The 27,677-nt window shown below is 31.5% G+C and overlaps 2 protein-coding genes across 3 annotated transcripts; both read right to left on the bottom strand.

Annotated features, from left to right (window-relative positions):
• Positions 1–594: 594 nt before the first annotated feature.
• LOC145329157 (uncharacterized) lies at positions 595–26,447 on the bottom strand. 2 transcript variants are annotated; one of them, XM_080173300.1, is made up of 10 exons: positions 26,348–26,447; positions 25,604–25,744; positions 20,040–20,240; positions 19,331–19,436; positions 18,397–18,518; positions 17,949–18,049; positions 12,697–12,808; positions 9,270–9,420; positions 2,186–2,274; positions 595–682 (listed from the first exon to the last, which is right to left on the bottom strand). In XM_080173300.1, exons 2-8 carry the CDS (start codon positions 25,672–25,674, stop codon positions 9,276–9,278), a joined length of 858 nt encoding a protein of 285 aa, XP_080029426.1. In that variant the 5' UTR covers positions 25,675–25,744; positions 26,348–26,447; the 3' UTR covers positions 595–682; positions 2,186–2,274; positions 9,270–9,275. The 2 variants fall into 2 exon arrangements, with proteins under 2 accessions (XP_080029426.1, XP_080029359.1); XM_080173233.1 differs by having other exon boundaries at positions 2,186–2,232.
• Positions 4,640–5,786, bottom strand: LOC145329303 (uncharacterized). The gene is made up of 2 exons (XM_080173396.1): positions 5,317–5,786; positions 4,640–5,070 (listed from the first exon to the last, which is right to left on the bottom strand). The coding sequence occupies exons 1-2, from the start codon at positions 5,721–5,723 to the stop codon at positions 4,752–4,754; spliced, it is 726 nt and encodes a 241-aa protein (XP_080029522.1). The 5' UTR covers positions 5,724–5,786; the 3' UTR covers positions 4,640–4,751.
• Positions 26,448–27,677: the final 1,230 nt, after the last annotated feature.

Raw genomic sequence — 27,677 nt, 5'->3', positions numbered from 1 at the left:
GATGTGTTTAAGTTAAAATACATAGAAAATATTGCATTTCTTTAGTTCAGTATACATAACAGCAAGGATTATAACAGCATTGTAAGATGCAAAGCACAAAAAAAAGATTGGACTATGTACGAGGAGATATAAAGAGTATTTAGTTAAATCAAGAATATAGATAAATTTAAGATAAAAATCAGGAAAAAGTGGCAAAGCTAATTACATACTGGGTGCTCCTCTTTGTAGGGAATGCCTAAATTCCCGAATATCAGCTGAGAAAATCAAATTTCCCCTTGACTGACGGACAGACAAAGTGTATAGAGTAGCTTCGATTATAAGTATAGAAATAATTTGGCCATAAACAGTTAGAACTTAAAGTCAAAGCTACACATAGTTTATCATCTATTACATGTTGCATCGGGTTCAGTTATTTTGAAAATAAGACACTATGAAGGTTCCTTTAAAATTTTTATTATAAAAAAAATATAAATTTTAAAACCTCTTAAGATAAATTTATTTTAATTATGCTGCAGTGATAGAGTTATAGTGACGGATGTACCGACGAACATATCCTTGTTGTAGAGAAGCTGCGCTACTAATCAAGATAATGCATTACAATATATAAATATTTATTGAATAATAACAAGGGTTTGAAAATACTTAACAGGTCCTCTGTGTTGATGCCTCATAAATACCAGTTCTGAAAAAAATAATTTATTCGAAAAATGCTTGATTTCGATACTTTAACAACAATGTGTAATACATATTTCGTGTATAGTGCATTTCGTGGCAACGCATCTTATGGGGCGTTTGGTCGAATTTTCACAGTATCTTTTCCACTATTTCTAGCCCCTGCGGAGGGCTCTAACCATGCGGGGCCAATTGCCTAACCCTGCGGGACAATAACCTAACCCAAAATAATCTATAAAAACTAATGTAAAAATAAGACGAAACGACCCATAAGAGGCGTAGCCACGAAAGGGACTATACTCCATATTTCTTATGTATATGTGTGTGTGTCCGTCTTAAGGATTTTGCTAACCGCTGAACAGATATCGTTCTCCTTCAAAACATTGCTTCTCATTATTTATAGATTCTGGAAAGGTTTATAATTATTATTGGAGAAGGTACTACCATCCCCCAAGAGAAATCGGAACTAGAAAAAATCACCTCATTCCTAAACAATTTAAATTTTTTTTTTTCAAAACTAAAATTAAAAAAAGGGGGGCTCACACCCCAACTCCTCCCTCCACCCAACTCAAGTGCCCCTAGAGCCCTATAAAGGGTGAGATTCTAAAATAATATTAAAAAACAGAATGAGTGAAACAAAGCTTTACATAACACTATGAGTTTTTTTTAGATTCATATATTTCAGATTTTAAATAGAAAGCAGTAATTGAAACGAGCAAAAAAGTTTCAGAACATTATCTTAAAAACTTTCTCTACAGAAAAATTTAAATTTGAAGACAAGCAAGGATATTTTTGCAAGGATATTTTTGCAAACATACCTGGAAATTTTGCTTTCCCCATTAACAATTTTAACAAGGGCTCAGGGTGAACAATAATTTAAAATTTTGAAAAACATTTTCTAAAAGCGAGTTAATAGTTATTTATCGAATTGCATTATAAACAGCTTTCCGTGGATATAAAAATGTACAATTATGAGATTCAATCCAGTTTTGTTAGCCCTGAGATGCTTGATTTTAATCTTATGATTGTAAATTTTTATATTCTTAGAAAACTGGATATAATACAAGATTTTTCAGTATGACTTAGAACAGGTTCTAATCCAGCGAATATTAATCAGTTTCGAAGCCATACTGGAAATAGATTTCTCCCTTTTTTCCTAAAAATGGTGAAGGTCATTTTCAAAATTGTAATACCCAGAGAAACATCCAACTAATTTTTAATTTTCCCTTTTCATTTTTTTTAGGTCAAGAGAACAAAAAATAGCTTTTCTCGTATTCATTCGAATCCGGTGGATAGGAACCGGTTCTCATCCTTACGAAAAAACTATGTCTAGCATCGTACTATGTACAGCTTTCTACGAATATAAAAATGTACAATCATAAGATTAAAACCACTTTTTTAGCCCGTGCCTTCGGCACCTCGGGGCTAAATAACTGGTTTTAATCTTATAATTGTCCATTTTATTTCCGCGGAAAGTTGTTTATAATACGATGCGAGAAATAACTATTATTACCTTTCAGGTGTTAAATTTCTTTGTAGACATTTGTGAGCAGTCTACACCTACAAAATAATATCATAGAAATATTTGTGAGCAGTCTACACCTACAAAATAATAAATGTATAGCACAATAGATATATTATTACTTGAATGTTACACCAGCTTCTCATGTTCTCTAATAAAGTAAAGCTCGAAGCGGGCTAAAATAAAATCCACCCCTTCCGTCCTCCTGAATGAACGAATTGACCAATAAAAGAGATCCATGTTAGCAACATAAAAATACATAAATAATATCCAATTATCATATTGTATATCTAGTATATGCACAGATGTATATTTCAAACAACTACCTAAGTCCTAAATACAAATGGCACAGACCCTTTAGCTAGCAGATAAAAATAGAATATTAATAACGCATTAATAGATCTTTAAATACATATAAAATTTCAACAACATAAACTTTTAATTAAGTGTCCTTTGAATTATTATATCCTTGTTTAATTGTTAGCAAATACAAGGCTTACAAAACTTTGAATTATTATATCCTTGTTTAATTGTTAGCAAATACAAGGCTTACAAAACTTTGAATTATTTAATCCTTGTTTACTTGTTAGCAAATACAAGGCTTACAAAACTTTGAATTATTTCATCCTTGTTTACTTGTTAGCAAATACAAGGCTTACAAAACTTTGAATTATTTAATCCTTGTTTACTTGTTAGCAAATACAAGGCTTACAAAACTTTGAATTATTTCATCCTTGTTTACTTGTTGGCAAAAACTAGGCTTACAAAACTTTGAATTATATCATCCTTGTTTACTTGTTAGCAAATACAAGGCTTACAAAACTTTGAATTATATCATCCTTGTTTACTTGTTGGCAAATACAAGGCTTACAAAACTTTGAATTATTATATCCTTGTTTACTTGTTAGCAAATACAAGGCTTACAAAACTTTGAATTATATCATCCTTGTTTACTTGTTAGCAAATACAAGGCTTACAAACTTTAAATTATTATATCCTTGTTTACTTGTTAGCAAATACAAGGCTTACAAAACTTTGAATTATTATATCCTTGTTTACTTGTTAGCAAATACAAGGCTTACAACACTTTGAATTATACCATCCTTGTTTACTTGTTGGCAAAAACTAGGCTTACAAAACTTGCCCATTCTCAAAATTTAAAACTTTTAAGATCTTAAAAATGCACTTTTTAATTGTCAACATGTATTTTCACTGCTTTTTCTACTCAAAATTTGCAAATCTAATATATCGTTTTTCTTTCCTTTTTATGAGCATTTTTTCATTTCCTATTTCTTTTATTCAGTTTTAAGAGTTTTTTTTGTAGCATTGCTTTCTAAAGCTAGGATTAGACATTATTTTCAAATCACCTTAAATTAAGTAAAATAACTGTTGTAAACTGTATAAATTATGCTAAAATTGTTATAAATTATTTGATATAATTAAGCTAACTAAAAAATGTCACAATAAGTGATTTATTTACAATATACATATATTATTTAACGTTTACAGGTATAAAATGCTAAAATATATAAGCAAAATTGGAATGACAACATCCATAAAAGCAAAGCCTAATTAATATTAGGATGCTAATTATAAAATAATTAATGGTAGATAAACTTAACCTAAAATATTTTTGCCAAATTTTCTTATTAATTAACATACTAGGATAATTATTGAAGCTAAAATTTGAACATGTTAAGATGTTTATAGAGTTGATCTGCTTCATACATTGTTGTAACAATGGAACCCCAAGAATTCTAAAGTGCAATTACAAAATGCCTAAATTAATGATATAAGCTATATAGCACGACATTAAATTTGAAAAAGCTTCGCTTTAAAAAAACATGATTACAACAAAACTAAAGACGACCTCCATTTAATTAACTTTAATTTAAGAAAAAAAATTACAAATTAATTTTGAAACAGCGTATAGACTCATAGAGTCCAATAAAAAATGACATTATACAATACAAATGACCAATGATAGGCCGGTATATATTGTAATTGACCAATGGTAAATCATATACTGTTCAATATATTGAACAATAACAGTTGATGCACACACTAAGAACATCACTAAAATTGTCCAAGTCTTATTTTGATTTGGTTAAATCTAAGCTTGATAAAAGTTTTGATATCTTCACTGGACAGCACCCAATAAAATGGAAACTCCAATAGCAGAAAATCATACAGGATGGACTGGAAGTACACCAGCACAAGAGTTGAACCAAACAGAAGGTAAGAACTGTGAATGATGAGAAAGATAGCAGCTAAGACCTTTATGTTGTTGGATTTGATTATTTGAACTACCAGTGGTGGAGCTGCGGTATTTGCAGAGATCTAAAAGGATAAGACAATGGCTTATAAATTGTTGTACATCCCCAATGATAAAACTCAAAATTACCCCTTCTGTAGAATACAATTGGTGGTTGAAACGTTTTGACTCTCAACTTAATGAACAAACCAATTAAAATTCGATAAAAGTACCCAATAATGTTAAGGAATAAGGAAACGTTGTTATAAAACTTTAGGGACTAGTGTAATAAACAGCCCAATGTCATCTCCATTCCTGAGCATTTGGCGTGTTAAGTGGAGCAACTTGATTTCTAAAGATTATATTTATTTTGGCCTTTTTTATCCTCATAAAAACTTCTAAACCAAGAACAAATAATATTACAATTATTCTTAGCTGAACAGGTAGACTATTTACTTCAGAAGCTAATTCAACATCCAGATCTGCTTTGAACAGATACATCAAGGCTACCTGTTGTTCACAAAGAGTTCCAAAATAATTCCAGATTATTATTTGACCACCAGCTGCCAGAACAGGTATTGATACTACCAGAGGATATGTCAAATAGTCAAGGGCTAAGAACCTGTAAGTAAAGTTGGGCCGGATACATATTTGGCCAGATAACGGATATCCGGATGATTTTTAATACCGGAATACCATCTATACGTCTGTAAGTCCATCAATCTGTAATATCAATGAAGTGTTGTTGCTTACTTATTGCTATATAGTACTAAGAATTTTAGAAATAATTCGTTTGACTGTTTGTTAACAGGGATTTTTGTTGCATAATATAAAAGAATATATTGCCGGATATCCGGCCCAACCCTACCTGTAAGGATACATTTCAAACAAAGCTCTCATTACTTGGAACTCAAAAACAGCAGTCCCAAAGTAAGGAGCATTCAACCATGGAGTCAGGGTGCACATGAGCTGGCTATCCATCTCCCAGAAAGTCGTCATTTCATCTGCCATTACATGTGACACAGCCACATAGGCATATGTTGATGCTGTCTGTAACATATGCAAGGCTATTATTGACTTGGCAGCTGTAGTCATCAATGAACTCTGAGTATCAGGAACACTGTCATAATAATGGAACAACATGCCAGAAGTGCCTAGGCTAGGCAGTGATAACAGTGAGTAGCTGACTATACGTATTGTCCCAGGAATCATTGGTAGGTTGATAGCAGCTAGGATTATTACAAAGCTCAAAGCACAGATATACTTTTTATCCATGGTTCGTTTATGATTTCACAATTTGAAAAATATTGTAGCTGCTTATCAAAATGATCTGAATTTATTTTCCTAAATAATGGTTCTCTGTTTCTTAACTAACTATATATATTTTGTGCATTGAAAAAACTGATTATTGATTTGAGTTAGGAAGAACTAATTTTGCTAAAATTAAGAGTGATTTGAAATTTTTTTTTTTTATTTTAAACATGCATGTCTAGGCTAAAAGATTATTGAAGATTTGAATAATCTTATTTTTGAGTATGTTATAATTGTTCTACTGATTCAAAACTTTGCATGATGATTCCTATAACAGTTAGGTACTATTCAAGTAACTAAATAATAACCAGAAATTTCGCACATCCATTTAAAACATGATATTAACTTTTTTGACAAAATTTTTTTGTAATATACAATTTACTATTTATACTATTTTTTGGGGATAAAGATTCTTAGGGCAACCCGGTAAAATATTACAAAAAAAGCATCTCTATGATCAAGTCCTAAAATTTTTTAACATATTTAAATATGTTTTAGTTTATAAATTAATATTCTGCCTTTAAGTTTTGACACTGTACAAGTGTTAATGTTTGTTTGTCCTACTGTATCATATTAGAGCTTTGTAATGAATGTTTTATTTATTAAAAAACTTTTAGAAATATGTTAAAAGTTTTCTTAAACATGTATGTTCTTTATATTAAGTATCTAAACAACAATGTTTCTTTGGAATGTAAATTAGAGGTTTTTAATTGAAAATCAATATAATGAAAATTATTTCTCTAGCTCAATAGAATTTAGATTAAAGAAATTGCTCTTCTTTTTAGCTTTCTATTATAAGTAAGTTAAAAATTATCGAATCAATTATTTTTTGTTGTTAACATGAAAATAAAAAGATTAAAGTGTCTTTCTGGTTGCTACGCCTCATAAATTGTGCCCAATTGTTGTAGAAATCGTAATTCAAGGCTTCAAATTGATGAGGCGATTTTAACATACCTAGCTAAACAGACGGACCTACCCATAATGTAGAAAGCTTCGCTTTAAGAAAGAGGAGGGATTAGGACAATTTATAAATCTCAATGTCAAAAATTCTCCAACCCCCATTGAAATTTACGATCCAAATTTGCTTAAAAGCCAGGGAGGGAGGGGACATTGGGGTGTTTATTACTCCAGTCCCCAAAGTCTTAAAATAATATTTTCTTATTTTTTGGCTTAACAACCTTAGGGACTTTTACTTAATTTTGATTGGTTGGTTCTTTGATTAGAGTGTCCAAACATTTTAACCATTAATTGCTATCTACAGAAGGGATAATTTAGTGTATCTTAATTAAAGATGTACATTAATTATCGGCCATTGTCTTATCCCCTTGGATCCCTGTTAAAAGCAGTCAACTAGTAAATTTTAAATTAGCAAACAAAGGGGAAATATATAAGGATATTTTTCAGGGCTCGGCAGCCGCATCTCAGCCCCACAAATCTAAACCCACTAGTGTGATAAAATTTTTTTCTTCAAAAAGATGGATTTTCTGTTAAATCCAGCTGAATTGAATTTAAGTAAATAACATGACGATTGCACTTAGACTTGCACGCGGCTGCCGAGCCTTGATTTTTTACTGATTCTCCGGGCTAATTAAATCAAAATATTTGGTGAAACAACAAAACAATGCTTTTAGAAGCTTAATTAAATTTAGTTTTAGAAATCTTTAACAAATGAAATTACTTCTAGAAAAGACTTTCTATAATTTGGGTCTAAGTCCGTCTGTAAAAAATGGCATTATTTATAAATACACACATATATAATTAGATGAAGGTATCATTATATTAGCCAGTATGAGAGTACATGAAAATCTGGTGCATCATCCAATAAATTATATATCTATTATATAAGACTTTCAGTTAATGATTCAATATCATTCTGTTTGTAATAACATATCCATTCTTTTACAGCAGGGAAGGAGGGGACATTGGGCTGTTTATTACACTAGTCCCCAAACTATTATAATTACATTTTTAATTCGTTGGCCTTTCAACCTTAGGAACTTTATTGAATTAATAATGGTTGGATTATTTAGTTCAGTGTCCTAATGTTTCAACCACTAATTGTAATCTATAGATGGGGTAATTTTTTTTGTATCATCATTGGGGATGTTCATCTATTTACCGGCCATTGTCTTATCCCTTTAGATTCCTGCTTGTTAGGGCAGCTTTTGAGTGGAATTTTACAATACAATAAACATGTCAAACCTATATTTGCAAATTTTAATATTTACTAAAAGTGCATTAACAACAGAATGTGCTCTAAAATTTATAATTCAAATTTCAGGCAATAATTTTAAAATACATTTTTTCTTTCCCCTTAAAAGAAGCGGGACAAATTGTCTCAAAAATAAGCCATGTGACGTCATAAAAATGAGGGAGATGAAAAGAGAAGCAGAAAAGAAAACCCCTAAAAAGGTAATGGATAATCCCTCATTTTTATGACGTCACAAGCCAATTTTTTTTTGACACTTTGTCAAGCTACTATATTTTTTATCTTCTAGAATAGGACCTCTCTTTGTCTGAATGAAGCTTAAGATATGACAAACCGCTGGACCAATTGGGATCTGTCCTCAGGGAATATATATTCAGGTAATACGAAGGTTTTAGGCTATTTTCTTGGAGGGTGGGACAACATCCCCCCTCTAAAGTGTGTAATAGCTCTGAGAATGTTATTTGTAACACAGGTGTGGGATTGTTACCCCAACCCCTCCTAGTACTACTGCAATGACGATACACAAAATTACCCCTTTTGTAGATTGTAATTAGTGGTTGAAACCTTTGAACACTTAACTTAATGAACCAACCAATCAAAATTCAATAAAAGTTTTAAAGTTGTTAAGCCAACAAATAAGAAAACGTTATTATGAAACTTTGGGGACTATTGTAAAAAACAGCCCAATGTCCCCTCCCTCCCTATGCTGTAAACAAATCGTCCTTGTTATACATTTTTGCATTTTAACTGGGTGAATGAAAATGTCACATTTATAAACATTTTTACAAATTTCTTTGCAAATTAGGCAAATTTATATATTTCCAAGAGAGGGAGGGGACATCGGGCTGTGTTTTACACTAGTTCCCAAAGTTTTATAATAACTTTATTTATGGTTTGCCTAACTAATTTGGAGACTTTTATTGAATTTTGATTGTTTGGTTAATTTAGTTGAGTTTTGACCAATAATTGTAATCTACAGAATGGGTAATTTTGTGTATCATCATTGGGGATTAATTTTGATGATATAAAAAAAGCACAACAGTTTAGCAGAATGTTTATTTCAGTATGGCTTCAAAATCGATTAATATCCGCTGGATCAGAACCATATCTCAACCATACTGAAAAATCATGTATTGCCACTTATTACAGTAAATTTTTCACGAATATTAAAATAAAAATCATAAAATTAAGACCAGACGCACGCTCGAGCCTAACAAAACTAGTTTTAATCTTACAATTTTTCATTTTTATACCCGCGGAAAGCTGTATATAATACGATGCGACGAATAACTGATACTGACCTCCATTTAGTAGTGAGCCAGCATGTCATCGAATGTCTCTCCCAGTTCATCTGCCACCTTCTTGATCTTCAACTTCTCACGGTAGATCTCGTCTTCGATGTCGTCGATCCTCTGGTTCAACTTGGTGATGTTCATCTCTCCGTACTCGTATCTATATATAGATTGATAGATATATGGATGGATAGATAGATAGATAGATAGATAGATAGATAGATAGATAGATAGATAGATAGATAGATAGATAGATAGATAGATAGATAGATAGATAGATAGATATATAGATAGAATAGATTTGTAAAAAATCCACGTGTTTATTTTTAATGAAAAAAAAATAGTATCTTTCTGATGTTTGCAGAAGCATGAAACTCTGAGTAAAATAAAATAAAAATTATAGATAAAATGTTGAAATACTTTTAAGTATATAGATAGATAGATAGATAGTAAGATAGATTATAATTACGTTCTCTTTTACGTTGGCTTAAAAACTGAAGGATTTTCATTAAATCTTAAGTGGTTGTTTAAAACTACAAGTATTCAAATTTTTCCAACTGACAATTTTAATCTACAGAAGGGTAATTTTGTTTACTATCATTATCTTATTTCTTAAGATCTTATGTAAAAGTTGAGACAAATATAATGAAGATTAACAGATCAAAAGATTAAAAGGTGGAAGATTAATAGATAGATAGATAAATATATTCAATCAATTACTTTTAAAGGTCTAAATATTCAACTTACTAAATAACGGGGAGGGCAAAACATTGTGCTGTTTACTACACTTGTTCCCAAAGTTTTATTATAGCGTTTACTTTTTCGTTGGTTTAACAACTTGTGGGACTTTTATTAATTTTTTTTTGATTGGTTTATTAAGTTGAGTGTCCTAATGTTCCAATCACTAATGATAATCTACATAAGGGGAAAATTTATGTATCATTATTGGGGATGTGCAACTATTTATCGGTCATTGTCTTATCCTTTTAGATTCCTGACCTAATAAATATGTAAATTGCACACCAACAATGTTAAATAGAATCCAATTAAATAAGTTCAAATTTGTAGACATTCTTAGTATGCTTGGAATTTTAAAACTACTAGTTAACATCAATTCTTAAATAGTTCCATCATTCCAAAATTTAAGGATTTCCCTTGCCTAGAGCGAAGCTACTATATAACTAGCACTGTATGATCGTCAAATTACCTATTTGCCTCAATCAATACAGGGTAATTGACCAATGACTATATAGAAAAGGCTTTAGTATAATCTACTAGAGTTGGCTCAATATAACTATATCGCTATTGGCTAGTTTTCTATAAGTACATATCTATTTATCTATTTCTCAATAAATCAATTTTTCTCCCCCGCCTTTACTATCTAAAAGAAAGAAGTAAATATTTATTAATTTAAATGATTTTAAAAAGATTTTTTCAATTATATTTTTTTCACATTACCATCACCAAAGGGTTAATATGATTAAAATTTTAGTTTTAATATTTTAACACAAAGGAAGTGTCGCCACAATCGAATTCTTTTAAAATACAGTTTTCTTAGATTTACTCTATTATGAACGTATATTATTTAATTATGAAATAAGGATTAAATACTTTAATGTAATTTAAATATCTACATGAAGTGAAAAACTTAATTCATTCCATAAACAAATAGGATAAAGGTCTTATCGCTTTGGTCAATGAGAGTTTAATGAGGATTATTGGAGCACTATGAGTTTTAAACACTTTACCATTGGAAGACTCGAGCTCATTTATAGACGTTTATTTCCTATATAGATCTGTCATGGATCTTGATGCAATAAAGCAGGCTGTTTTGTAAATGTTAAAAATTAGAAGATTTCATTAAATAAAAGTAATCGCAAATATACTTAGTAAATAATACAAAGTAGAATGATGTCTGTCCGTCTGGCCGTCCGTCCGTCTGAAGCTTAAGATCTCAGTAACCACTGAACCGATTGGATTCTACTCTTCAGGGTATATACCTACTGGTCCTGTGGTGGTTTTAGGCTATTTTCTTGGGGGGTGGGACAACCCCAACCCCCCCAAAAACAAAAAATCCCCCCCCTAATTTTTTTTTTTTTTTTTGCAGGAGATTTCCTGGGTCCTTTTTTTTTTGCAGAAGATTTCCTGGGTCCTTTTTTTTTTGCAGAAGATTTCCTGGGTCCTTTTTTTTTTGCAGAAGATTTCCTTGGTCCTTTTACAAATTTCACCTTAATTTCACCTCTTGGGGCAAAGCCCCTAGAGGCTAGGGGCAAAGCCGCTAGTAATTCTATAAAGTAGTAAGGTTATTTTTGTTTGTTCTTTTTCTTGCTTTTTGCAATTGAGTTATCAATTTTAGGAAGATTAGCTTACATACTACATATTATACTGATGCTCTCTTTGAATAGAGACCATCAAAAAATGATAATGCAGAGATATTTCCCCCCTTTTTAAAATAAATAAAAGTAAGGAGGGTGTTTTTGTTACCTGAGGTGAATTCTTAAAAAAAATTTGCCCCACTAAAACCAGTTTGCCCCACTAAAATTTTAGTGAGGCAAAATTATTCCCTCTAAATTTTTAGTTTCCCTCACTGATTTTAGTGGGACAAACTGATTTAAGTGAGGCAAAAGTTTTGGGTATAGTCCTTTTCACGACATCCCTCCATAAGGAGCGATTCTTCGTATTTTTCACAGTAGCTTTTCTCCTATTTCTAGCCCCTGCGGGGGGCTCTAACCCTGCGGGGCCAATTACCTAACCCCGTGGGGCAATCACCTAACACAATATAACCTAACCTAACCTAAAATAACCTATAAAAAGCCATTTTAAAAATACGAAGATTCGCTCCTTATGGAGGGATGTCGTGAAAAGGACTATACCCAAAGTTTTTTAAAGAATTCACCTCTGTACTCAAAATAACCAAAATTATAGTAAACCCCCGACACAAAAAAGTACCCGAGTCCCTGGTCACTTACTTTTGATTGATTTTATAGAAAGGAAAGGAACACAGTAATAGTGTCTGACTGCTTATGACGTAACAAAAAAAATTAGCCAATGAGAGGCCACTATAAATTTTACCATTGGTCAATAACGGCCTCTCATTGGCTAATTTTTTTGTTATGTCATAATCAGTCAGACACTATTACTGTGTTCAAAGGAAAGAGGGTGTGTGCGCTTTACTAGGCAATTTGAGGGAAACCGATAACCCCGTGGCCTACCTGTCCTCGGCAGCCTTGTACTTCTGTTGGATGTGAAGAATATTGTCCTTCAGCTAGATAGATAGATAGATAAATAGATAGATAGATAGATAAATAGATAGATAGATAGATATCCTACCTGCCCTCGGCAGCCTTGTACTTTAGTAGGATGTGGAGAATTTTGATAGATAGATAGATAAATAGATAGATAGGTAGTTAGACAGATAGATAGATAGGTATCCTACCTGCCCTCGGCGGCCTTGTACTTCTGTTGGATGTGGAGAATTTTGTCCTTCAGCTTCTCCTCTCTCTCTACAGCCTTCTCGGCTGACAGCTCCAGCTGCTTCATGTTCTCACCTGAATATTATTGGTTTAAAAGTTTAGACACTATAGTTTGGAACAAACCAATCATATTTCAAGGTACCCAAAGTTTTTGGGGCTAACGATTGGTTACCAGTTAAACTTACAGTTCAGTGTCTCCTTCTTCCGTCAAATTGATGTACATCTCCATTGCTGATAAACAAAATTATCCCATCTTATTATTAGTTGTAAAGTTTGGACATTGCTCGTAGGAATCAAACAATCTAGTGCTTATCAAACTTTGGATACTATATAATTTACTAACTGCTTTGTCCATAGGTTGGGGGGGGGGGTAATTTTTTTTCTAGGGGCGATTTCTCTTGGGAGGGTGGTGGTACCCTCTTCCAAAATAGTTATAAACTTTCCCTGAACCTTTGAGAAGCTACCCTGTCAAGGAGAAACCGATCGGTTGAGTGGTTAGCGATATCCTTCGGTACAAACACACAGACAAATAGAAATCTTGTTACTTTAGTATAAGGATAATCTAATGTCCTTTAATTACTTTGATATTAAATTGTCCCAAATACTTCTGTTAAAAATCACGCACTTAAATACAATTGCAAAAAAAACTTACTATTACAAACATAAACAAAGCTCAATGGTTAATATTTCGACACCTATTGTACTAAATTTTCCCCATGCGTCATTCAAAATTATAAAATAGCAAGGAAAAATATGTCCATAAATAGCGAAGCAATAACAAGGCAAAATATTGTGCGAAATTTTCCCCCAAACGTCAATAAAATTTATAAAATAACAAGTATAATTTTGTCCATAAAACTCGCAGCAAAAACTAAATCTATTTAATTAACTTTACCCATGCGTCATTCAAATTAAAAAAAACAACAAGGACAACAATAATGTTTTTAAGTAGCGCTCAAAAATAAGTGCACATTTTTCCCAATTACGTATTTTAAAGTCATAAAATAACAAGGGCAATTTCATCCATAAATAGCTGAACAATAAATAAGACAATGTATTAAACTAAATTTCCCCATGCGTCATTCAAATGTATAAAAAAAACAAGAATAATTGTGTTCATGTATAGCGAAGCAATAACAAGGCAAAATATTGTTCGAGGTTTTGCCCCATACACATTCAAATTTATAAAATAACAAGCATAATTTTATCCATAAAAATCGCAGCAAAAATGAAACCTATTGTAGAAAATTTTCCCCATGTGTCATTCAAATTTTAAAATAATAACAAGGACAGTTATGTTTATAAATGGCGCATCAATAACAAATACAAATTTTCCAATTACGTCATCAAAAGTTATAAAATAACAAGGACAATTATGTTTTTAAATAGCGCAAGATAAAATATTTCCTGAACTATAGTAAAAAATTTCCCATGCGTCATTCAAATGTATAAAATAACAAGAATAATTGTGTCCATGAGTAGGGCAGCAATAACAAGCTAAACCATTCCTTTCCTATTGTAAAAAATACCCCATGCGTCATTCAAAGAAGTTGTATTAACTTTTTTGCTTTTTATTTAAGATAGCTAGCCGGTTCTTTTAGTAAGTAGTAGATGTAAAATTGTCCATAGAATTTAGATATGCAATCGGTTTTTATGTAGACCTCTTATTTTTGAAGTAATTTAAGTTTTTTAAAAAAATAATTAAGTCGGTTTTAAGGTACTAAAACGCAACAAAATAAAAGAAGAAAATTGCCAGTATGAACAAAAATAGTAAGATCTTTAATTTGACACCTTACTTTTAAAATTCTGTTGAGTAATTATTGAAAAAATCTATTTTTTTAACCTCGGTTTAATAAAAACTTTAAACCTAAATATTTTCTCAAACAGACAAAAACAATATGGGTTCATATATACCTTTAGAATCAGAAAAATAATACGAATCCATTCTAAGCAAAATTGAAAAAAAGTAAAAACTTAAAAAAATAAAAATGGCCTAAAATATTATATTTTTACAGGCAACACTTAATTTTAACTATTAAACTAGCCAATCAAAAATCTCAAAAATTGACGGACAAATCAGGAAGCTTCACCTCAAAACTTAACCAATAGAATTGACAAAAAAAAAGGATAATGTTCATACAATATATACAATAGTTACTACAATAAAAATAGTGATACTTACATAACATGTAAAGAATGAAAAAGTATGAACAAATATGCTTCAGTCTGTTTATAAACTTCAAAACAATGCAGTTAAAAATGCATTTTTGTTTCTTGTGTTTAAAAAATATCTGTTACAGTGTATGTACATTTGTTTAGGTTTTGTTCAGGTTTTGTTCAAGTCAACCCTTTAAAGCTGAAAATTATGATTCTTAAAATAAACTTATATTTTTTATTATAGTTTTATAAAACTTTTTCAATTTTGCTTAGAATGGATTCGTAATATTTTTCTGATTCTAAAGGTATATGAACCCATATTTTTTTGTCTGTTTGAGAAAATATTTAGGTTTAAAGTTTTTATTAAACCGAGGTTAAAAAAATAGATTTTTTCAATAATTACTCAACAGAATTTTAAAAGTAAGGTGTCAAATTAAAGATCTTACTATTTTTGTTCATACTGGCAATTTTCTTCTTTTATTTTTTTGCGTTTTAGTACCTTAAAACTGACTTAATTTTTTTTTTTTTAAACTTAAATTACTTCAAAAATAAGAGGTCTACAAAAAAACCGATTGCATATTTGAATTCGATGGACCATTTTACATCTATTACTTACTAAAAGAACCGGCTAGCTATCTTAAATAAAAAGCAAAAAAGTTAATACAACTTCTTTATAAAATAACAAAGGCAATTATGTTTTTAAGTAGCACAACAATAACATGCTTAAAAATTTCTTTACTTTCCCCATTTGTTATTCATAAAATGACTTGAAATTATATAATTCTAAGAAAGAGAAAAATTTTCCTGAAATTCCAATAAAAAAACTACTGAAACAAATGGCTCGGAGACTGTAATATGTCAATGATCTTGACAGACAGACAGGCGTACGTTTATACCCTCGTTATTAAGTTGCTGCGACACCAAATAATATTTTCTAAATATTTTACAATTCTTGGTCAAAAATGAAAATTAAAACAGGTTGAGCATTGTAACTTTTTAGGTAGGTAGGTATTATCCTGTATTTAAGCAGTTTTGCAACAAATTTACTTGCAATTTTGTTTAAACAAATGTATTTATACTCTGCTTATTTAGTGTTCAAAGTGTTAATGTTCATTTGACTTATAGTTTTAGAGCTTCACTTTTATAATTGTGGTCATCCTTATTAATATACTTTTTTTCTAATTAAAATACTAAATAAGCAACTTAATTTTTTCTCTCTTTTTTCAAACTGAAGGCGTCAAAGCAAAATAATTCTTTCAGGATTTAAATTTTGTGGCGAGAAGGTATTTCACAGGGATAAGACAATTTTTTATAAAACACATTAATGAAACATATTTATAATTAAGTTAGGATAGTTATTTGCTAGGTTATCAGTTTCTTTATACTTTTTAATTTTGATAGAAAAGAATGCACCCTCTCAATGGCATATGCAAATTACAATGGTACTTAAAGTTGTATAATTACAGTATCTAATTTGTTGTCTTTGGGAACCTCTGTTTATCATCTTTGAGAGTAAATCATATTCTTAATCCATAAGATCCATGAATTTAGTGATTTGTTAATTTTTTTTTTAAATTGAGCTTACTGCTTGCTATCAATCAAAATTGTTTGTAATTTAATTTAGTGCTAATAATGAAAATATTAAAAAAAAGTGATAGTCAGATGGAGAAAATAACTCATTTTATGATATGGCTTCGAAACCTATTAATATCCGGTGAATTAAAACAAGTTTTCAGCTATACTGAACATTCACGTATAGCATCGTATGATTGAGAATTTTCCACAAATATTAAATTTTAAAAAAATCACAGCCCAGGCCTCGGCCACTCAGGGCTAAAAAAACTAATAGAAATATAAATGAGTTTTCTCGTATTCATTCGAATCCAGTGGATAGGAACCTGTTCTCATCCATACGAAAAAACTATGTCTAGCATCGTATTCTATCCAGCTTTCTACGAATATAAAAATGTACAATCATAAGATTAAAACCAATTATTTTAGCCCGTGCCTTCGGCACCACAGAGCTAAAAAACTGGTTTTAATCTTATAATTGTACATTCTATATCCGCGGAAAGCTGTTTATAATACGATGCGAGAAATAACTATTATCAGGAATTTCTATCCCTATCCGTGGAATGTTAGGAATGTTGTCAATGACATTCAGACTCTGTGTTGTTGTGTGTGAGTGTGTGTGTGTGTGTGAGTGTGTTTGTGAGTGTGTGTGTGAGTGTGTGTGTGTGTGAGTGTGTGTGTGAGTGTGTGTGTGTGTGTTGTTACCCCCATAGTGATCATTGATACTTTTCAGAGAGAGGGGACAATAGACTGTTTATTACACTAGTCCACAAAGTTTGGCTGAACAAATTTGGGTACTTTAGTAATTTGTGATTGGTTGGGTTTATTAAGTCGAGTGTTCAAACATTTCAACCACTTATTTTACGGTACTGAAGAGGTAATTTTATGTATCATCATTGGGGATGTATTTCAACTTATCGGGCATTGTCTTATCCCTTTAGATCTCTGGATTATTGATAGTTCTAGCTAGGCATAATCCTACATTTTCAAGTGAAGAACCTATACCTTATACTTAAAACCTCTGTATTTTGACTTCTTGAATCGAATAGAATATAAGTGAATATTATGACAGGAGAAGTTAGTCAATTCAGGTTATTTCTCCTGTCATTTATTGGTCAGTTCGTTCATCCATTAAGAGGGGAGGGAATGGGGTAGAGATAGTTATTTTAGCCCTTTACAAAGTACACTTTATTGGAAAACATGATAATCTAGTGTAAGATCCAAGTAATAATAAATCCATTTTATTAACACAATTTTACCTTAATAAAATAATCTCTTGGGTTGAAGGTAGATTTTTATGAGCTCAATGGGATCAATATTGGATTTTGCCTTGTATTATGTTCTGTGATAGATATATACAGTTATTTCGGAAGAAATTCTAGTCATTAGAGAGTTGTCTATTACTACTGAAAAGCTCAATCTATTTCATTTTTAAAGCTTACAACTAAATTATTCTTCCAAAATTAGAAAAAAAAATCAAACTTACCAACAGCCTGTAGTTCTTCCTCAATACCCTTGAGCTTAGCCTCAGCAAGCTCCGCCCTTTCAATAGCTCTCTTCAACTCCTCCTCCTGTACACCAAGCTTTCTAGATAGATAGATAGATAATTAGATAGGAAGCTTTCTAGATAGATAGATAGCTAATTAGATAGGAAGCTCCACCCTCTCAATAGCTCTCTTCACCTCCTCCTCCTGTACACCAAGCTTTCTAGATAGATAGATAGATAATTAGATAGGAAGCTCCGCCCTCTCAAAAGCTCTCTTCAACTCCTCCTCTTGTACAACAAGCTTTCTAGATAGATAGATAGATAGACAGATAGATATTAATAAAGTCAACTCCTCCAAATTTTTCTAGATAGATGTAAAACAATATAAAACAATAAACAAGAATAATAAATTCCATATAAAACATATAAAGACAGGTATAAACCAAACCTGCTGAGTTCATCCAGCTTCTGTTCGTTGTCAGATGCCATCTTGGTGGTCTGTCTGAGGTTGTTGTCAAGCTCTTCAAGGGTTACCTCGTTGTTCATGCACTTGGACTCTACAACTTTAACCTAGGCATTTAGATACATAGATAGATACATTGAAAGACACATAGAAAGTTACATAGAAAGATACATAGATAGATACATATGTAAATACATAAAAAGATAGATAGATCAAGCTCCTCAAGTGTCACCCCGTTGTTCATTTACTTCGACTCAACAACTTTAACCTAGGCATTTAGATACATAGATAGATAGATAGATCAAGCTCCTCAAGGGTCACCTCGTTGTTCATTCACTTAGATTCAACAACTTTAATCTAGGCATTCAGATACATTTAGATAACTCCCTACCTTCTGTTTGTATGTCCTCCTATCCATCTATCTACCTTCTTTATGTATATCCTTCTATCTATCTATCTACCTTCTTGAGGACGTCATCTTAGAAGTGACAGCTAGCTTAGGGACTGTGTTGGCCAGGGTCTATCCATCTATAATCTGTTTATATGCCCTCCTATCTATCTACCTGTATGTCCTCCAATCTATCTATCTACTTTCTGTCTGTATGTCCTCCTATCTATCTATCTACCTTCTTGAGAACGTCATCAGCCTCCTTGGAGGTGACGGCTAGCTTAGTGACTGTGTTGGCCAGGGTCTATCTATCTACCATCTGTCAGTATGTCCTTCTATCTATCTATCTTTCTACCTTCTACCTGTATGTCCTCCTATCTATCCATCTATCTATCTATCTACCTTCTTGAGGACATCATCAGCCTCCTTGGAGGTGACGGCTAGCTTAGTGACTGTGTTGGCCAGGGTCTTTCTATCTATCTACCATCTGTCAGTATGTCCTTCTATCTATCCATCTATCTATCTATCTACCTTCTTGAGGACATCATCAGCCTCTTTGGATGTGACGGCTAGCTTAGTGACTGTGTTGGCCAGGGTCTGCTCAGATTTCTTAGCTTCCTCCTCCATCAACATTATTCTAGACAAAATTGTTGTCACAATTTAATTTATATGGTAATTTGGAAACGAAGCTCTTATAGTGCCTATAAAAAGGGGATATATTTAAAAACTTTGGCCAAAGTATTCCGAATAACCTTATATTAGAATAGTCCATATTCTAAATTTTTTCAGATTTAATACCCAAAATTAGGGATAACTTTCTTGAAAATGAAGCTTTACATTAGTTTTATGTTTTAGGCAGATTAGAACTGTTTGTTATTTTTGATGTATACACCCCTCCTCCCTGAAAGATCTCCCAATATCAATAAAATATATCAACTATTTAGTTTTTAATTGCATAAAAAAGACAGGTTGCATTATAGCCTCATACTTTGGATAATAGTTATTTATTGCATCATACTACAGACAGCTTTCCGCAGATATTAAAATGAAAAATTAATTAAACCTGTTTTGTTAGCCCCGGGGTTCTGAAGACTAACAAAACTGGTTTTAATTTCAGGATTTCTATTTTAATATTCCGGTAAAATTGTCTGTTATACAATGCTATACATGTATGGCTTAGAACGGTTCTAATCCTGCGGATATCAATCGGTTTCAAAGCCATATCAAAAATAGGAAATACCTTCTGCTGAGGGCGGCAATATCGGCCTCCACCTCCTTCAAATGCTTCTCTTTCTCCTCCAGAGACTCGAGGGCCTTGTTGAGCTTGTCGTTGGTCTCGTCGAACTCGATCTCGAAGCCGTGCACCTTCTTGCCATAGTCACGGATGTCACAGTCGGCCTGGTCGGCCACACGGTTAGATTCTTTCGTCTGCTCCTCAAATCTAACAGAAAAAAAAGAATTATTGGTCATTTTTATTTAAGTCTAATAAACCCTTCTACTTTGAATACAAAGCTCCTGAATGCTATAGGCGCAACCGCTAGTCCTGTTATATAGCAGTAAGTTTTTTTGTTGCTGTTTGTAGCTTAAGATTTCATTAACTACAGAACTGATTAAATTTTCCATTTTTAGGTAGCTTTATATGGGCCTAGTATTGGGTTAGGCTATTCTATTTTTAGATTTAAGTAATGTGATGGCTCTAGGCTTTTTTTCGCTTCCCTATCCATTAGAATAACGTGTCCCTAGGGACACAGCCGCTTATTCTTAATAATAGGCTTTAAACAAAAACAAGGATGACAACATTCATCAAAGAGAGGCACTGCAACGGTAGGACAAACGGACACTAACACTTGTATAATGTCAGAACTGAATAATCAGAATATAAATGTATAAGAATCGAAGCAAAATTGTAAGTAAAATTGTTGAAAAACTGCTTGATACAGAATAATGTTTATAATGGTTATAGAGTTGCTACGCTTTCTAAGTCGTACCTAACTACTACAGGAATCACCATGCAAAGTTTGAAATCAATAGGACAATTCTAACATGCCTAATTTAACGAAAAACGCTATCCGTTACGGACGGACGTACGGACAGACCGACCCTAATTATAGAAAAAGCTTCGCTTTTAATAAAATCACATAAACGCATGAAGGAAAGTTAAAAGTTTAGAGATTTTCATTGAGATTTTAGAAATACACTTAATAAGGATGACAAGATACATTTAAGCAAAAAAAAATTAACTTTAGAAATATCAATTCTAAGTAAAATAGGACAATACAGCATTCAAATAAGCAAAGGTCCTTAGTTTTTAAAGAAGTATTATTAAAGAATAATGTAACATATAGGTTATTTAGTATTTTGCATTTCTTGACCTAAATTTTTAAAATCTGCCAAAAATGTAAAATAATAAGTTGAAACAAATTGCATAATATGATTGATGCTTCAAAAGTTGTCAAGGCATAGTAAGGACCTGTTTTATGCCTAGCTATTTCATTTGACAAGCTTTGCATTCACAAGATAAATAACCATCTCTGTTTTATCTTTGAAAAATATGCTTAAAAATGTAATAGCAACAAAAAATCACAATTTTTAAAGAAAATTTGCAAAATAATTTAAAATTTTAATAATGGCTTTACAAAGTAAAATATAACTCATTAGAAAAGAATCAAATAAGATATTTTTTTGCGTAGAAAAAAAACTTATTTTAGATTCAGTTAGGTTAAGCATTGTTAAAAGTGCCCTGCGGGGATATTAATTGACCCCTTAGGATTAGATCACCTTTCATGGACTACAAAAAATATGGGCTGGAAGTTTTTGGGATCCATTTATCAGTATGGGGTAAAGCACCATATAAACTTATAAAGCAAGCTCATAGAATAGTTGTGCATCGCATCGTATTATAAACAGCTTTCCGCGGATATTAAAATAAACACGAACAGGAAGGCCAAGACTGGTATTAATTTAATGTTTTTTTACTTTAATATTCGTTATAAATTGTCTGTAACTCGATTCTATGTTTTATGATTCTAATCCAGCGGATTCGAGTCCATACTGGAAAATCTTTTATGATTAAATAGGAAATAGGCAAACACAATTAATTTAAAGAAACCTTCACATAGATTTTACCTTATCTATTTTAATTAAAAGGAAAATACAGCCAATATCTAAATCTATATCTAAAGTTGCATTTATCTTATTACGCTGTGCCATCGGTCAAGATGCTATTTATCAGGAAGGAAGGGAACAATGGGCTGTTTAATACACTAGTCCCCAAAGTTTTTTGATAATGTTTTCTTATTTGTTGGCTTTGGGGACTTTTAATGATTACTGATTGGTTGGTTTATTAAGGTGAGTGTCCAAACGTTTCATCCACTAATTGTATTCTACAGAAGGGGTAATTCTGTGTATATTATCGTTAGGAATGTACATTAATTTATCGGTCATTGTCTTATCCCTTTAGATCCCTGGTTGTTTTTACTTTGGAAAATCCTTGAAAACTAATTGATGAGATTAAGATGAGAAATATGTTTGTGATTAGTAGAACAAACATATCTAGAATGTTGTTTTAATGCTCATTTCTCTCATTTTGTGCAAACAAAGCAGTAGATACTTAAGTCTTCAATGATATTTTGCATTTAAAAAAAACTTTAAATACTTTAGTGAAATCTCTGTATAATTTACAAGGTATATAAGAATAGAGTTAAAATGTTTGGTGCTTCCCCCAAAGTGCCAATCGAACACATAACCCTAAAATAAGGGTGGGGTAGTTTTCAGGAAGCCCTAAATCTGTAGGGCTACCTTGGACCCATTTTAGCCTTACCTTAAACTGACCTAAAGTAAAAAAAAACTACCCACTCCGCTCTTTATTTTCAATTTATTTATAACATTAACAAGGCGGGGAGGGGTTTCTGTGATCTACTAGGCTTTTTGAGGGAAGCCGTCAAATTTTCAAACAGGATCGGAATCAAAACTTAAAGTTAAAAGGATTGGACATGTGCCTAATCTAAAATTAAAGAGATAATGTATGAACACCATGTTTAGCCAGCTACTGGGCATTCATACAATACATAAAAACAAACAAACATAATATTTTGACCTAAGCTTCAAGTCAGGGAGGGAGTATATTGAGCTGTTTATTAAAATTGTCCTCAAAGTTTTATAATAACGTTTTCTTATTCATTATCTTAACAACTTTAGGGACTTTTATTGAATTTGATTGATTGGTTTATTATGTTGAGTGTTCAAACGTTTTAACCACTATTTAAGATCTATAGAAGTGGTAATTTTGTGTATCATCGTTGGGGATGTACATCATTTTATCGGCCATTGTCTTATACCTGGGGTTGTTAAAATCCCACTACACCTTTGACTGGATGATTCATTTAATGAATTGTAATCTTCAAACAGGGTATTTCAGTGTATCATCATTGGAGCGATACATAAATTAATCGGCCATTGTCTTATCCCTTTAGATCCCTAACTTCAAGTGCTGTTGATGGGGTCATAAGAAAAATATTGATCTTGGCTTTGTTTATTCAAGGACATAAACAATTTAGGATATATAAGTTGGAAGGAATTTTAAAGTTAGAGGGAGATTTGAAATCTGCATCAAATTTTAAGGATTTTTTTTATAAAATTCGTTTTTTGTATAATTCTTTATCTCAAAGCGGAAATACAAATTAAGTTAATTAATTTTGACCAATAGGATAGGTGGATTAGAAACTACCTGCGCTCTAATTGGGTGATTGATGTACGACACTTAAGCTTCTCCAATCAGAGCGCAGATAGTTTTCAATCCACCAATCACAGATGGCAAAATTAATTAACTAAAATTGTATTTCCGCTTTTAGATAAAGAATTATACAAGAAACGAATAATCTCCCTCTAACCATAAAATTCCTTCCAACTTATATATCCTAATAAACATTCAGGGATCTAGAGAAATAAGACAATGGCCGATAAATTGATGTACATCCCAAATGATAATACACAAAATTACCCTTATTGTAAATTACAATTTGTGGTTGAAACATTTAGATACTTAACTTGATAAATTAACCAATTCAAATTCAATAAAAGTCCCCAAAGTTGTTAAGCCAAAGAATAATACAAATTTTCTATAAAACTTTGGGGACCGACAAAATAAAAATCTTGATGGTCCCCACCCTCCCTGTATATCATAAGGTTGCGCAGCTACTCTTTAACCAGGGTATATTAACATTATATTCTTTACTCTAAATAGAAATATTTAAGAAACGCTTTAATTCAAAGGGGAGAATAATATTTATAACTTTGGGCTTTTTTTATTTTTAAATCGAAGCCATTTTTATTCAAATTGCAGCTTTTTGAAAATACAAATTACAGGTTTCTTTATTATTTTAATTCCATAACACATTGAAGTAAATTATGATATACATTTATCATATTTACTTTTAGGCTTTTTTCATTTTTAAATTGAAGCCATTTTTATTCAAATTACAGCTTTTTATATTCTTTTAATTGCATAACACATTGTAGTAAATTATAATATACATTTATCATATTTACTTTTAATCCATATATAATTCATTATCCACAGAAATGATTAAGATCTACATTTCAGGGAAGATTCATACAGGTTCTGAGATTGTTTCAAAGTATTTTTATTCCTAATATTAGGCTATTTTCTGCCCCTTCCTCGCTTCTGCAATTTACAAGCCCTAAAGACTACTGGCGCATTCGCTTGTATAAATAATTAGATATATATTATATAAGTATAGTGTTCTTTAATATTCTTAACTTTTAATACATTTTTAATAAAGTTTAATTATATAGATTTTTTTCTGTATAGACCTAAATCGCTTCCAAGAATTTAAAAACAACACATTTATCAATTTCAGCTCAAATAGACTTTTACAAAACGTTTGATACACAATTAAAACGTGAAATATTTCAAACTCCCGACGGCGAAAGAAATATTTCACAAAATTGTAATAGATTATTTTACAAATATCTTGAAACTCACTTAGGTTGAAATTGGATCTTGGGGCTTTCTACATTATTTTACCCCTTTTTTGCGGTATTTTATTTTGTTTGTAGCGAAGCTACTCTATACTTCGATATGTCCGTCTAAAATGTTTAGAGGGAAACGTGATTTCTTGGCTCCTATTCAGAATAGACGGCTGAAACTTCTTGTCAACATTCTCATCACAATGGAGCATATTTTAAAAATTACATTTCTATGGCAATCGGACTAATTTTAAGCAGCTTTTTTAGTCTAATTTTATAGATATTGTATCTTTTTACTAGAAAAGCTAAATTTAAAGTTTTTAACTTATTGTAGTCATTACTTGTCATTTAATTTTGTTCCAGAATATTCTAGAAAACTCATAATATAACTTTACCTTTTTTTATAAGATTTGTGTCTAATGTAGCTTAAACATTACAAGGATAATTATGTCCAGAAGCAGCACTTAATAGTTGCCAATAGATTGAATCAAAAAAGAATTATAAAAAATGAAAAATTATAGTAGAATTAAATTAACTTTAAACTTAAATTCTAGAGAGGTGTTTTAATTCTCAAATTGATTATTAAATTAAAAGACTGAAGACTATAACGTCCACTTTTTATTTGGGGGGGGGGGGTAAAAAATGAGGGGTATTGTTTTTCCCAAAAACATTACTCCCCCCCCCCCCCCCTATAGGACGTCCTTGGCTATGAAATATCTACCTGTTAATGATGGCTTACAGCTGATCAGTTTCATCCTTCTTTCTGATCTATCTATCTATCTATCCATCTATCTATCTATCTATCTATCTATTAACCTGTTGATGATGGCATAGAGCTGATCAGTTTCGTCCTTTAGGGACTTCATCTTCTTTCTGATGGCGTCCATGGTGGTGAATTAGGTTGGGTTAAGGTAGGTCAGAGTTTGTTGTCAAGATTACAGTTGGAACCCTCTTGCACTTTAATAGATATTTATTTGTTGATTGGCGGTTTCCCTCAAATATAAGTGAAGGGGGGGGGGGGGGTAAGGAGATGTCAGTGTAATATTCAGGTCAGGTTTAAGTTAGGTTGTACTGGGTACTAGGAACACCAAAATGATTAAGGCAGAGGCATAGGAAAAAAACCCTATAATTTATTTTTATTTCATTTTAAAAAATGAGGGATTGGGGAGGGTTTCAGTTCTTGGCAGGGATGGGACAATGGGAAGTTTATTCATTTTAAGAGTTTTTTCTAAAAGGCTGTAAAAACAAGATTTATCCAAAAAATGTGAAGAAAATTGTAAGTGCAATTTTTATCTAATTTAGAGAATCAAATATGAGAATGTAAACATTTATTTAAAGAATAGATTAAAAATTCTGCAATTAATCACTAGAAAAAAAGAAAATAGCAATTGGAACTTTATTAATCCCTATTCCTATATAATAAACTGCCACCAAAAATTAAGAAAATATCCATTTGAATTATGAGGTTTTATAGTTTGTTTATTACACAAATATCACAGAAGAGTTTCTATCTATGAGATGAGAATTTTTTCAGGCACAAAAACATAAACTAACATTTACCTGTTATTTTTTATATGTATGAGTCTATCCTGAGGGTTGGAACAAACTAAATTATTGAACAATGAACAGGTACCTTCATTGACACAAAAGTTGTCCCCCTAAAACAACAAAGTTTAAAGAATCAAAAAGAGCTCTTTGTCATATAAATAAAATTAGCTTTTTTAATGATATATGTATCCATTCTTATCAAATATATTTATAAATTTAAATATATTTTCCCTTTAAAAAATCAATAACTTGATGTAATTTACGTTTAATTGCTTATTTTTCTATTGTTTTGTTTTGGCTACATTGTGAAAATACTTTTTAGCGAGGCTAGCAAGAGCCGGTCAGGTCAACAATTTACGTTAAACAATTGTCTAGCTAAGATAAGCATTATTAGAGAGAGAGAGAGAGAGAGAGAGAGAGAGAGAGAGAGAGAGAGAGAGAGAGAGAAAGAGAGAAAGAGAGAAAGAGAGAGAAAGAAAGATAGATAGATAGATAGATAGATAGATAGAGTGAGTGAGAGAGAGAGAGAGAGAGAAAAAGAAAGAAAGAAAGAGAGAGAGAGAGAGAAAAAGAGAGAGAGAGAGAGAAAGAGAGAGAGAGAGATAGAGAGAGAGAGCAAAAGAGAGAGAGAAAGAAAGAGAGAGAGAAAGAAAGATAGATAGATAGAGAGAGAGAAAGAAAGAAAAAGAAAGAGAGAGAGAGAGACAGTAGGCAGGAAGGAAGGGGGCGTTATATCATTTTTCTTATTCGTTGGCTTAACAACTTTGGGGACTTTTATTGAATTTTGATTTGTTGATTTGTTTCAATCACTAATTGTAATCTAAAGAAGTTGTAATTTTTTGTGTATCATCATTGGGGATGTACATCAATTTATCGGCCATTGTCTTATCCCTTTAGATCCTGAGGAGTAGGTTTACCTTTTAGGGAATAGGACAAGGAGACGGTGTCCCTACAAAATTACCAGAAAATATTGAGAATCTGGTCCAACAGAAAAACAAGTGAAAAAGGTAAAAAACGTTGATTATAAATCATATTTAGTGTTACATTTAGTAAAAGTAATGTTTGATTCTAACTGGTAATTTTTTTTGGAAAATTTACATTATAAGATATTTTAACTTTTATAAAAATATATGTAATATTGTATAAACATCCAAGAAACAAGAAAGTGAATTTTAGTAGACGTGGATTTTGCAGCAACCCCCAACTTTTACCCAGGGAGGGAGAGGACATTGAGCTGTTTATTACACTGGTCCCCAATGTTTTATTATAATGATTTCTTATTCATTTGCTCAACAACTTTTATTGATTTTGATTAGTTGGTTCATTAAGCTGAGTGTCTAAA

The sequence above is a fragment of the Acartia tonsa genome, chromosome 1, assembly GCF_053477335.1.
Source record: "Acartia tonsa isolate MP-2025a chromosome 1, ASM5347733v1, whole genome shotgun sequence".
In the NCBI taxonomy this organism is placed as follows: domain Eukaryota; kingdom Metazoa; phylum Arthropoda; class Copepoda; order Calanoida; family Acartiidae; genus Acartia; species Acartia tonsa.
Note: the sequence above shows the minus strand (reverse complement) of the source record. Positions and strands in the feature narration are given on the sequence as shown.

Coding starts and splice junctions, on each gene's coding strand:
- LOC145329157 (XM_080173300.1), bottom strand. CDS start 25,674: ATGGACGCCATCAGAAAGAAGATGAAGTCCCTAAAGGACGAAACTGAT. Junction 19,437..20,039: donor ATTGCCGCCCTCAGCAGAAG/GTATTTCCTATT, acceptor AATTTTGTCTAG/AATAATGTTGATGGAGGAGG. Junction 12,809..17,948: donor GGAAGAACTACAGGCTGTTG/GTAAGTTTGATT, acceptor AATAATATTCAG/GTGAGAACATGAAGCAGCTG.
- LOC145329303 (XM_080173396.1), bottom strand. CDS start 5,723: ATGGATAAAAAGTATATCTGTGCTTTGAGCTTTGTAATAATCCTAGCT. Junction 5,071..5,316: donor TTTGAAATGTATCCTTACAG/GTAGGGTTGGGC, acceptor CTTTACTTACAG/GTTCTTAGCCCTTGACTATT.